Source organism: Alligator mississippiensis, chromosome 9 (genome assembly GCF_030867095.1).
Source record: "Alligator mississippiensis isolate rAllMis1 chromosome 9, rAllMis1, whole genome shotgun sequence".
Classification (NCBI taxonomy): Eukaryota; Metazoa; Chordata; order Crocodylia; family Alligatoridae; genus Alligator; species Alligator mississippiensis.
In genome coordinates, this window is record NC_081832.1 from 2,015,580 (window position 1) to 2,028,015 (window position 12,436).

The 12,436-nt window shown below is 64.7% G+C and overlaps 1 protein-coding gene across 4 annotated transcripts; it reads right to left on the reverse strand.

The window, feature by feature from the left end:
- Window positions 1–1,909: 1,909 nt before the first annotated feature.
- Window positions 1,910–10,602, reverse strand: FKBP1A (FKBP prolyl isomerase 1A). Of its 4 annotated transcripts, none has more exons than XM_019483755.1 (5): window positions 10,492–10,602; window positions 10,347–10,394; window positions 4,883–4,995; window positions 3,262–3,424; window positions 1,910–2,613 (listed from the first exon to the last, which is right to left on the reverse strand). In XM_019483755.1, the coding sequence occupies exons 1-4, from the start codon at window positions 10,526–10,528 to the stop codon at window positions 3,296–3,298; spliced, it is 327 nt and encodes a 108-aa protein (XP_019339300.1). In that variant the 5' UTR covers window positions 10,529–10,602; the 3' UTR covers window positions 1,910–2,613; window positions 3,262–3,295. The 4 variants fall into 4 exon arrangements, with proteins under 4 accessions (XP_019339300.1, XP_006274318.1, XP_019339301.1 ...); XM_006274256.4 differs by having other exon boundaries at window positions 1,910–2,997; XM_019483756.2 differs by lacking the exon at window positions 10,347–10,394 and having other exon boundaries at window positions 1,910–2,997; window positions 10,492–10,600.
- Window positions 10,603–12,436: the final 1,834 nt, after the last annotated feature.

Here is a 12,436-nt window from a genome sequence, read left to right on the forward strand (position 1 = left end):
CCGGGCACGCGGCCGTGCCCGCTGCGACGCCAGGGCAGGACAGGAGTGCGGGCAATAGGGCAGGAGGAGGAAGAGGAAGCAGAGCTCCCGAAACTGGCAACCGAGTGACCTTCGCCCTCTGCGGCAGGCAAGGCCCATGGCACCGCGCGCAGAAGGCGCCCGGGCTCCAGCTGCAGGCGAGGCCCCGGTGCGGATGCTCCCCCGACAGGGTTACCCCCATCCCGGAGCATCGTGCACCGGTGCCCAGTATCCTCAACCGCTCCGCGCGGAGCTGGACGCAGTCCAGACCCGCCTCCCCCTCCCGAAACTACCAGCAGCCCCACCTCTGCCCCGGAGCTGGGAGCGGAGAAACCGGTTGCTCCGATTGCAAAACTCTGCGGCGGAGGCCGAGAGAGATGACGCGGGAGGAACGGCCCTTGCCTGCTGCCTGGGGCCAAGCCCCGGGGAAGCCCGGCTGCGTCTCTGGGGCAGCGCTGGCTGGGGCAGGAGGTGGGTCCTTGGGGGAAAGCACCTGGGAGGAGTTGCCCGGTGGCAGGCACCCACCTGAGGATCTCTGCATGCCAACAACACCCAGGGTGCAACACCTCCCCCCGGTCTCATTGGCTGAGGGAGCTGTCGATGAGCCCGCCCCTGGTGCCGGCATCCAGGTGAGCTCACCTGTGCAGAATGCAACCTGCAGCCCCGCCAGCCGTTGCCCGAGCGCTCGGTATTTCCCTGTTGATGGCGTTGCCAAAGCAGAGGGCACCTTAGCAATCGTCACACCTGACGCTGAGCACGCAGGCCCTGCCCGGCCGCCTCCGCAGCGCCGTCTGGGATCCTGAGCCAGCAGCAGAGCGGGGTGCCAGGGGCAAGGGCAGCAGCACAGAGACTTCATGGCAAAGCGCTCCAAGGCAGCGCTTCCAGGTGGGCAGGGGGTAGGAGCCGACCCCAGGCACCTGCAATGCTGCTCCCACCCAAGACACGGCACAGGTGCTGCGGCCGACTGCCACTGGCCGAAGGTGGGATCTTTTGGGGAGCAAACGCCCCCCCCCCCGCCTGTCCCCTCCGCTCCCACACGTGCAGCAGTGGCCGGGAGTAAACCTGACAGGCGCTCGCCGCGGTGCCACCCACACCCGTGCCTAGCGAGGGCTGGGGGAGCCGCAGGCAGCAAGCGATGACTCACGCAGCATTTTAAAGCCGGAACAAAAAGCCCCTCGGATGCGAGCCGGTCTTGTGGGCATCAAAGCCGTGGCAGGTGGGGTGGGGGGAGCACGAGACCTGGGCACATGCACTGCCCCACAGGCCAGCAGCAGGCTCACCATCGCTGCACATCCCTTGGCAGGAGGAGACCAGGCTGACCAGCTTGTTTCCCAGACCCGCTTTCCCCCGAGCCCAGACGTAACCTCAGCCGCCCTCCTGCACGATCAGCTCCCCTTGCAGAGCAAACCCGGGCCCCAGCCCAGCTCCACACGCATGAAAAATATCAAGCTCCCTGGTCCCCCTGCGGCCCTGCTGACCCACGCAGGGAGACAGCGCGGAGGATGCAGGCAGAGCTGGGGAGAGCCTCGCTCCCTGCCCAGCTCTCCCAAAGCAAGCAGTGTGGCCAGGCCCCTGCAATACGCCCGGCCGGGGGAAGTTTCTGCCCAGGCATCGGGTGCTGGTTACCTGCTGCCGCGGCGGAGGAGATGCAGACGGCGTTCTGAAAGATGAGCTTTTTAAGAGGTTTAGGGCAGTGCAATGACAGCTGGAGGGACAGGCAGTCTCCCAGCACAACTGGGACGAATCCAGACTCTTGCTAAGGGAGACCAGGCAAGCTGCCCCCTCCAGAAGCCCGCAGGCCGCAAGAGCCGGTGCCCAGACTGGCAGCCCCGGGCAGCGCGCCAAGGGCACAGCAGCAGAGAGGCGAGTGACAAACCTGCGAGAGGCAGCGTTGAGAAAAGCCAGCATAAAGCACTTTTATTGCAATCATAAAACTCAATACTCTGATGTGGCGGTGGAGGAGGAAGCGATGGCAGCCATTCCTCTTACCAAATCACGACGCGGGGCAGAGGGAAGGGAAGGGAGCCGAAGTGACGCCAGCGGAGGTGGAGCCGTGCACCGAACGGGAGGCCGCGGCACGCGGTGATGACCAGCATCAGGTTTGGCGCGGGAGCGCTGGGGTCTCGTCATCCCGGCGACGGCGGGGGCGCCAGCTTTCCGCCGCGGGCTCGTTCCTATCGGTGCCCCCCCAGGAAACAGCCCCTTCCGTCCACGTACAAAAGGCCCCTTGCGATGCTGCAGCCTATGTAGTGGTGGAGCACGGATGGCGAAAGGAAAAGAGACCCTCAAAATCCAGGAGGAGGAAGCGGGGGGAGGAAAACAACCACATGCTGGTAAAGGCAGCAGGCAGCAAAGGGGGCAGGATACTGCCCGCTCTGGGCACCGCCAAGGGGGAAGTGCTGGCGTGGTGGCACCACCCTGCCGGGAAGGGAGCAGGAAGCTACTTGTTCCCGTGTCTCAGTCCCAGGCAGGGAAGTAACACCGCCAGCCAAGGACCCCTTTGCTCCCCAGAGTCAGTCAGCCCTTGACAGCTCCTCGCTCTGCTATGGCTTTTGCAACGGCAGCGGCAATCTCTTTGTCATACACAACAGATATCTGCATCCAAAAAAAAAAACAGAACAAAACCAGCTCCCGACATTTCCTTCGCTCCAACGATCCCTAGCACAGGTCGCCCCAGGGCGCACTAAAGCCGGCAACACAACCAGATGAAGAGCTCGCCCAAAAGGGGGGGGGGGGGGAAACAAAAAAAACAAAACCAGAAGAAAAACCCCTAAAAGTTGAGGTTTACGGCGTATAGTTTAAAAGACATAAAAACACAATACAAGGAGGAAGAGTCAGAGGCAAAGCTGAGTGACCAAACACATTCAATCAAGGTACAGGGTTATACAACGAGTGTAGTGGAATATCAGGAAAAGCTCCGTACAAAGTCATGTGCATTCTTCTTGAAGCTGAGATTCTGGATTCCTCCATGTGCCAAACCTGGGAGAGAAGGAGGAGGGAGGGGGGAAAGATGGTGCTGAGCCGATGCCACCTGCGGACAGCTGGCAATGGGGTGCCAGCGGCCTGCCCCTTACGGAGGGACGCGACGCCCCACCTGCTCAGCACGAGGGGCTGGCTGCAGCCGGATCCGCAGGGTGCATCGTTGCCATCACCCCCCTTGCATCTCGAGTCTCAGCCCAATTGCCCCGCACCCGGGACCTGACACCTGCCTCCCAGGACCCTGCCCCAGAGCCCCCCACCTACCCAAGGACAGGGAGCGGGGGCTGGGCGCCTCCTGTCATTCCAATTTCATAAGCTCCACGTCGAAGATTAGGGTGGCGTTGGGCGGGATGATGCCGGGGTGGCCGGTGGAGCCGTAGGCGTAGTCCGGAGAGATGGTCATCTTCGCTCGCTGGCCCACGCTCATCTGCGGGAGACACAGAGCACAGCTGGCGGAGGCAGCGCGGGGACACGGCACGCCAGTCTGAGCCCGGCTGTGCCCGCTGGCTCAAACCTGCCTTGCGGAGAAGCCTCCGGCGCCGTGCAGAGCCGGGCTTCGGGGCAATGCTGCAGCACGCAGCTGGCACAGCCTGCCCTGCTGCGCCAGGCCACGCTCAGCCCACACGCCCTCTGGGGCAGGTGCTTTGGGCACCACGCTGAGCACAGCAGGGCCCGTGCCCACAAAGCTTGACAGTAGTGCAAGCAAACACCAGACAGAGAACCACCGCAGCGCCGGCCGGGGACGCGACAGACGGCCGAGCTGCAGGAGATGCTGGAGGAAGCGGCTGTCCCCCCAGACGCAGGGCAGCCCGTCCCTGGGAGTGACCAGCTGGCCACACAGCGGGGTTTTCCAAGTCTCCACTCCTGCCTCAGGTATGTGCGATTAGGGATAATTAACAGCTAGTTAATTAGCAGTAAATGCTCCCTAGTGCAACCCTTGCCATGCTGCACCTTGTCCCAGGCTGTCCCTGCAGACATGGGTGTGTTCTCACGCACCCAGGTGCCACCTTCTTCTTGCCAAGGACTCGGGAAAAGGGGTGGCACTGGGGACTGCTGCCCTGTAGCCCAGCTAAGAGATCCGTGCCAAGACCCCTCTGCCTCAGCCCAAGCGGGCACCTCCTCCCTCAGCAGCAGCGTGCCCAGGACCCTGGCAAGGAGCAATGCTCCCAGCCAGGGCACCGCAGCCCCAAGACTCAGCCCACCTTCCCATATGACAACTACAGACCCTGTGAACTGGTGCCAGGCTCCTCACATCTGCAGGACGCTGGCACGTGGCAGGGAGGGGACAGGAACCGCAGTGCAGGTCCCAGCCCCCCCCCAGCCACGCAGCACGGGCACCGGAGACCGCAAGCCTCTTTTCTCGGAGAGATCAGCACCCGGCCCGCAAGAGCCCAGCGCAGCGCGGCACCCAGTGGGGCCTCAGAGATGCTCCCTGGCTCACGGCACCCGTCACCTTACACACTCATACACACACGCATGTGCACGTGGGGAAACCAGGCCCTCTGCAGTCATGAGGGGCCGGGTGGAGCAACCTCCTCATCCTCCCAAATCCAAGGGGCGTCTGAGCGCGGATTCCAGCAACCCACGCTGGGGTTTGGCCAGGAGATGCCAGCCAGCGCCTGCCTCGCCGAGCGAGGGTGGCTGGGCTGCACGCTGCGTGGGAACGGGAGTCAGCCACCTCTGCCCCTCGCCGGGACGCTGGCTCCAAAGCGAGCGTCGCGGGTGAGTCACGGCCCGTGGGCGTCCCTCCGAGGTGCGCCGGCAGGTGGTGAGGCAGCAGGTGACATTTCCTCCCCCACTCCCACCGCGGAGGTGGTGAGGACAGCGCGAGAACAGTCTCTCCCCCAAGCTGCGCATCCACGGGGAGGGGGGCAGAGCCACGCACCTGGGCGACCCCTTCTTCCCAGCCGCGGATCACCTCCTGCTTGCCCATCACGAACTTGAATGGCTTGTTCCTGTCACGAGAGGAGTCGAACTTCTTCCCGTCCTCCAGCATACCTGGGGAGAGGACACACGTCAGCGGGGACGGGGGACACGCGTGCATGCACACACAGAGCCCACGGCCACCACGTTGCACAGGCAGCAGATAGCGACACGCTGCATCCAGGAAGGCCGCACATCTCAACCGGGCAGAAGTCGATGCACGAGACCAAGGTGGAGAGCAGGGGAGGAGGGACCCTCCCAGCTCTCCAAGGCGCCGCGGCCCCTACCCCCTCCCCAGATCAAAGCCCCGCCGGCAGCGACAGCAGCCGGAACCCAACCCCGACAGCCCGGCGGGCAGGAAGTCGTGCTGCACCGAGCTTCCTGGTCCGAGCCCACAGGCAGGGTTTCCAGCGTGCACGCGACGGCTGCCGCAGCGCAGCACCGCCCAGCCCCCTCCCCGGCTCCAGCTGCTCCCTGGCTCGGTCAGCGCCAAGGCCTGGCCGGCCACCTGCTGCACACACGCATGCTCCAGGGCAGGCCCGTCCCATGCAGCTAAGCCGTGCACATGCAGCTCCTTCGGATACAGCGCGGTGAAGAGCCCCGCTGCTAAATATAACCCGGGAGAAGGACCTGCCTCCTGCCCGGGCGGTGCCCTCCCGGGAGCTCCCGTGACCTTCTTGGGGAATCTGGGAGCCTGTGCTGCTGGAGGAGCGCGGCAGGACTCGTGCGCAAGCCAAGTTTCCTTTACAGAAGCAGTGTAGCTAGAAGCCAGCTCTCTTGGGGAGGCAGCTGGGGAAAGGCGGCTTGCTCAGAGCCACCTCCCCATATCCCCCCGTGCCTGCAGCCACCTAGCACCCCATGCATACGCCAGCCCCATTCAAGGGACGAACTGGGATCCAGGGAGAGCTACGCCCCGGCAGCGTGGCCAAGAGCTGCAATGGCTGCTGCAGCACCAGAGCACGCAGGGGACCGGGACCCGAACCGCAGCTCGTCACTGCAAAAAGGCAGCCTGGTCCCCCGGCAGGTCTCCCTGCCCCGTAACCCCGGACTGGGATAACAATGGGTCACTGGAAGGCCAGCCCCCCGGAGCAAGGCAATCATTAAGGGCAGTGCACATGCTCTGTGTTTCCCCGGGGCCTCACAACCCTCCACGCCAACCTGTTTTCAGCCTTGGAAAAAATGAGCTTGCTGTCTGGCTGGCAGCGTGGGTGCAGATGTGCCCCCTTCCTCCTCCTCAGCACGGCCCCCGAGTCGCTGCCGGCAGACGGAGCGCCCCGCGCCGGGGCCCAGCACCGCGCGGCACAGGAGCCGGCGCGGCTGGGAAGCAACCAAAGAGGAAGCAGGGGAGGGCCCCGGCCCCCACGGCAGAAGGAAGAAGAGAATGGGAGGAAGGGGCCGGGCGGCGTCCATCCCCAGCCAGCGCTGCTCAGAGGCCCGGCATCCCGAACCCGCACGCAGGCAGACCGTGGCGGAGGAACAGGACGTGGCCTGCGGCTCCTGCCAGCTGATCTGCTGGAACCGGTCTGTCTGTCTGCTCGTACCCCACCACGTGACGCCAAAGAAGGGTAACTTTATGCTGCTCCCCTCAGCGGGAAGCTGCCCCGGTGCCAGTGGGACAGGAGCAGACAGATGTGATGCATTTGCACCGGGGTAAGTCTCCTCTTCCGCATCTCTCCGCCTGCGCAGAAAGGCCCGTCAGCTCCATGCTCCCAGCAAGGCTTTGCCACCTCCCCGAGCCCGTCCTCAAACCACGCGCAGCCAAAGCCTGGCTGCTCTGCAACCTGCCTGGGCCGACCACCCCGCCCTGCTTGCTGCACGCCGCGACCCACGACGGAGCCATCTGCAACGGGCACAACCGCCCTGCTCCAATCCCTCCCCCTGCCTGGGCTCCAAGAGCCAGCCCGACCCCCTCGCACCCACGAACCCCGGGGCAGCGGGCAGCGCGGGGGCGTACAGGGTTGTGCCACAGGGTGTGGATGGCACTTCCCTCTTTTACACCGCAGCACTGCCGATCCAGGCTGGGGAAGCAGCTTGAGGGGAGGAGAAAACCACTCCTCCCAGTGCTTCTCACTGCAGCCTGCCCTGTTAGCAACCCCGTGTCCGCCACCACCTCCACCAGGCTGGGACTTGCAGCCCATTAAGAGGCTGGTGGGTTAGAGCCGCTGACCGACTGACCTCTCCCCGGCAGCCTGAGCCACAAGAAAAGAGCCCCAACCGGCGACAGAGAACCCGAGCCCACGGCGGGGTCCAGCAGGGGCACGCACCCCCGGGAGGCATGCACCTATCACCCCGGGGGGCATGCACCCCAGCTCCCAGAGCCCGAGCTGAGCCGTGCCTGCATCCCGGGCAGGAGGTGCGAGCCGCAGGATGCTGCCCCGCGCCTGGGTCTGCCTGTCCTCCGGATGAGCCAGCCGCTCACAGGCCACGAGCCCCGACGCAGAGGCATGAACACCGGGAGCATTGCCACAGTCCCGCTGGTGCCCTGCGACCCATGCCAGAGCGGTGGCAGGCTTCACAGCCTAGCACCCAGGGGTGGGGAGGAAGCCCTCCTGCTCAGCACCCGGCACAACCCCTCGTGCCGGCTGCCTGTGGGCGCACAATGAGGCCGATGCGTCGCACCAGGTGCTCTCGGGGAAGGTGCTACACCACCGTCACGGCCGGTTACAGCACACCGTGCCCGTGCCGGACGTCCCGCTGTAACCGCAGACAGCTGGGGAGCGCTGGGCTCACCTGGGGCAGCGGCTGGGACCAGGCTACTGCGCTAGGCAGTGGCGGAGAGAAAACTGGCCCCTTCCAGGGAGAGGTCACGGTCAAGTCGAAGTGTTGTGCTGATGGAAACCAACCCCAACCCCGCCATCACCCCTGCCCTCCGCCGTCCCTCACAGCCCCTTCAACCAAGGCACTGGAGCCCAGGCCGGCCATGCTGAGCTCTCTACCAATGCCCTGGTCGCCATCTCCGGCCGTTTGCTTGCATTTGGCCCTTCCTTGATACCTGCCAGCCTGGACCGAGGTACTTAACAGTGTCAGCAGAGCCTCCCTCACCCCCAACTCTTCACCTCTCTTCCAGAGTGGCAGGGACGGCCCCTAACCCCGGCTGCAGCACGAGCACCCGGCGCTCCCCCCGCCGACTTACACCCGCCCTCGCAAACCACGGTTTGCTCTCGCTGTTTTCTCACAACTGGCTTCCTGTGCACCAGACGCTTGCCCTCGACCGAGCTCTCTGCGCCACCTCTTGCAACAAGGCCGGGTAGCGAAGGGCTCCCCGAGAGCCCCAAATGCCTTTGACGTTGCCAGGAGCGGGGTTTCCTCATGCAAGCAGGACCGCCATCCTGAGCAGCGGCTCTTGGCAGGTGTGCTTCGCCACAACAGCGCCAGCTCCCTCACTGACACACGCAGCACAGGATTGTCGCTCACACTCACCCCAGGGCTGATCTGGATTTGCACACACATGCACCCCCCCCTCCCCCTTGTTAAAGGTAGGTATGGCGCTGATGGCGGACTCTGATCCATAGTTGAGCTGGGCCCAGGTCTGGCTCCGAGCAAACAGGTGTCTATGGTGCAAACCGAGATGGGCACATGCCCAAGAGCAGCCTGGAGGTGGGTCCTGCTGGGACCGGGTGGCGGTGCCGTCTGACCCAGGCCACACAGGGCCAGGTTGGGGGGGATCCTGCTCTGGGAGGGTCAGGAGCGCCGCGCACAAAGGCAGCCCCTAACCCCAACCAAGCTCAGGGAGGAGGGCAGCACGCCCCTCGACGCCGTGAACGCGCCGCTGCAAGGAAGCTGGCACAGCCGGGTCTTGCTACAGCAGACCAGCAACAGGGTCTTGCTACAGCAGCCCCGGCAAAACAGAGCGGAGCTCGACAGGGCGACACCGGAGCGGTGACCAGCTCAGACCTCGCTCAGCTGAGCTGCTTTCCCACCAGCCCAAGCGCTCGCAAGGCCTTCGGGGCACGTGCAGGGCAAGGGGGACTCCAGCCGACCTTCCCGTGCCGAGGAGCCGGACCAAACCGAGCAACTCAACGAAGTTTAACAACGCCGACGGCCAGCAAGCCGCGGAAGGAGACGTTAAACACAAAGCAGCTCCTGGCGATAAAGAACAGGGTGACTTTGGGCTTCGCCTCCTACCCGCGCTCTTGCAGCTCCCTTCGGAGACCAGCGCGCGCCGAGCTCTGCCTTAAGGCTGTCATTTCGGCTGCTCCAGATCGGAGGGAACTTATTCAAGAGCCGACGAGCTCCCCGGCCCCGCTCCGCAGCGCAGACCTTGACTCATCCCGCTCTCACATGTGCAGGTGCAGCGCGGGGGTTACCGCCGGCCTCCGCTGCGTGCAGCGGGCTGAGTTTTGCTTTCGCTGCCTCCCTCCACCCCCACAGCTCGCAGCAGGCGGGGGCTCGCCCCCCTCGAGAGCCGAGGCAATGCGACACGAGGCGTGCGAAAGGACGGAGCATGGCCGAGCTCACCCCCAGCCCCAGCGACCCCCCCCCCCCGCCGCTCTGGGGATAGGAAGAAGAGGGTCGAGAGTCACAGCCATCGATGGAGGGAGGGGAAAGGACGCCCAAACAGCGCTCCCTCGTCTCAGTGAGGGGCTCAGAGCCCGAGGGAAGGCACCTGTGCTGTCCCACGGAGCGCGAGCGCGCCCGGCGGCGGAGCAGGGGCTCCAGGGCTGGCAGGCAGCGAGGCTGGCCCACCGAGAGCCACTTGACTGCCTGCCAGCCATCCCTTTGTTCTTCCATCAGCGGAGGAAACGGGGCTGTCGGCAGACGGAGCTGCCAGGGGACGGCCGAGCTGTTTCCTCTCCTCTCCCCTCCCCGCGCCAGGGCCAAGAGGGCAGCGGGGAAAGGAGGAGAAGCAGATGGATGTTGGAGGAAGGGGGGGGCAGGCACGCAGCGCACACGTCCTGGCCGTCGGGAGGTGCACGCGGACCCCTCAAACGAGCTGCCCGAGCCACCACCCCGGCGTTACGGCGAGGGCGAGCGGGAAGGCAACGACACCGAGGGAAAGGTGCCCGGTGCCGTCGCGGCGCGTGGGCAAGGCCATCCCGCGGGCAGAGTCCAACCTGCCTTTTCCAGGAAGGCCCCGGAGCCGTGCGTCCTCGAGGACGGCGCGCGGCACCGAGCACCCCCGGCGTGCTGACACGGGTGGAGCGCTCCGGACGCCGCGTGCCCCTTCCCGAGCCGGGCGCCCGGCTGTCAGCGCCCCGCACGTGGTGCCCGGGGCACGCCAGGCAAGCGTCCCTGCCCAGGAGGGGCACCCCCACTATGGGTGCCGGGGGAGAGGGGGGTGCAGCTCCATCGCCCTGCCCCCACCATGGCACGCCTCTTTGCTGGCTGCAACCCCCCCCCCCCGCCCCTGCGGCCCAGCCGCAGCACTGCACTGCACTGCACTGCACTGCTTGCACCCCCACTGCATTGCACTGCACTGCACTCACCCGTGTAGTGCACCACGCAGGTCTGGCCGCGCTTGGGGAAGGTCCGCCCTGCGGGAGAGACACGCACCGTGAGCCCCCGGCCCGGCCCGCCCCGCCCCGCCCCGGGGGGTGCAGGGGCCGGCCGGCCGGCCGGGCGGGCGCTCACCGTCGCCGGGGGCGATGGTCTCCACATGCACGCCCATGCTCGGCCGCCGCCCGCTCCGCGCCCGCTGCACCAGCACAGCCCCGGGCAGGCGGGAGGAGGGGCCGCGTGTGCGCAGGCGCAGCCATAGAGCCGCCCGCCGCGCCGCCTAGACAAGCCCCGCCCCGCGCCCTGGCCGCCGCCATCTTGCCTCCCGGCTGGGCTCGGCCCGAGGGCGGCCATCTTGGCGGAGGGGGGCGGGGGCGCGTTCCCATGGAGACCCGGCCCTTAGCGCGCGGCAGGCAGGCGCGCGTGCACACGTGCGCCGCGCGCCAAGAACTGGAGCAAAGACCACGTGGCTTTTGCACCGGCGGCCCGGTGTGTTTCGTGGTTTACCCTGCTCCCAAATCAAACAGGTTGCTTCTTGTTGCCGGCGGTGTCGTTGTTCGCCCCACATGCCCGTCGGGAGCTGGCGTTAATGGAAGACGCGTGGCCGGGCGTTAAACAGCGCCACGTTCCCGTAACATCTGGCGCGTAGGGACGGTCCGGTTGTCCTCTGTCCTCTCTTGAGACGAGACCGGGCGCCTTCGCGTCCTCTATTACTCAAAGCAGAGCACATAAAGGTGTCCGGTTTCATCTCGACAGAGGACGAAACCGGACGGCTTCACGCCCTCTATTTGTCAGAGGACATAAAGGCGTCCGGTTTCGTCTCAAGAGAGGACAAAGGGACTGCCCTCTACGACGGCCACCCCCTCCGTGCTCCAGGAAGGACTTCCTTGCCATAACACGAGCGACCGCTCCTTCCGATCCCGAAATCTTGTAGGATCTCCAGGCTGAAACAGTGCATCGAAGAAGTCTTATCCTTTCCCGACATGAAGTAGATGGATTTGAGTTCAAACGTGCTGAATTTGAGCTCTGACAAGCTCCGGGCAAGCAGCGAGAAGAGCTAAGAGGAAATATTTCCAACAGGTGTGGCGGGAAGGAGACGTCTGAGATAAGAGACGGGAGGGCTGGAACGCCAAGTCGCTGTAATTGCACTTCTTCGTTGCGCGAGCTCCGCCACGTGCAAGCGCCACCATTGTGCTAGACGCTTATAGCAACCGCGACGCTCGCGCTCCAGCTTCTGCCGCTTGCTCGGCTTAGATTGGCCCGCAGCGATACGCGTCTGCTCGGTGCCCCCGCGCTCCCGCCAGCAAGGCACGCAGGGATTAGGCCCAAGTCCGAAGTGGACCAAAGGAGGAAACTCTCCTCTCTTTGGGTTACTGAGATCCGGGGGAAAGGGGGTCCGCAGGGCTCTGCTTTGGAAACCTGTCCAGCTCTCCGTCAGCATCGTGGTAAAGGATACGTGAAGCTGTGATCGGGGGAGCACACCTCTCGATGCATTTCCATGATGCTTATCCCCTTAGTGACTAGTCCTCCAGGTGCCACATGCACCTTAGTGATAAGCATCAAGGAAATGCTTCGTGGACGAGTACTCACCACCATTAGTCATTTTAACTGCGGACACCCTTGCATGACAGGCGCGTGTTACCGTCTTCATCTTCAGCTGGGGGGAACCAGGCCACAGGCAGATCCCGCAGGTAGCATGCGCTAGCACCATCAATAGAAACCAGTCGTCTGAAATAAGATCCCCGAGACCTAACTCCTGGCCCTGAACTGCAGGACAGCTCTTCCTCCCCCATGCACAGAAGTGCTAGAGGAATTAGCATGAAGCTATTTCAATTGCAATGAGAAATTTGCCCGTGCGTTGGCTAATCAATGGAGGCATCCCATTCAGTACAGCCGTCACCCGGCACCAGAGATATTGTCATATGTATGTTAAGTTGCCCGGCGGAGATCCGACTGATGCAGCACAACACTGAAATGGCAGCAGCTCGCCCGTTCTCACCGCGGTGTAACGGTGGAAATTAAGTGTACGGGTCCAGCCAGCTCTGTAGGTAACCAGACCCAGCTCACAGCACCGCACCGG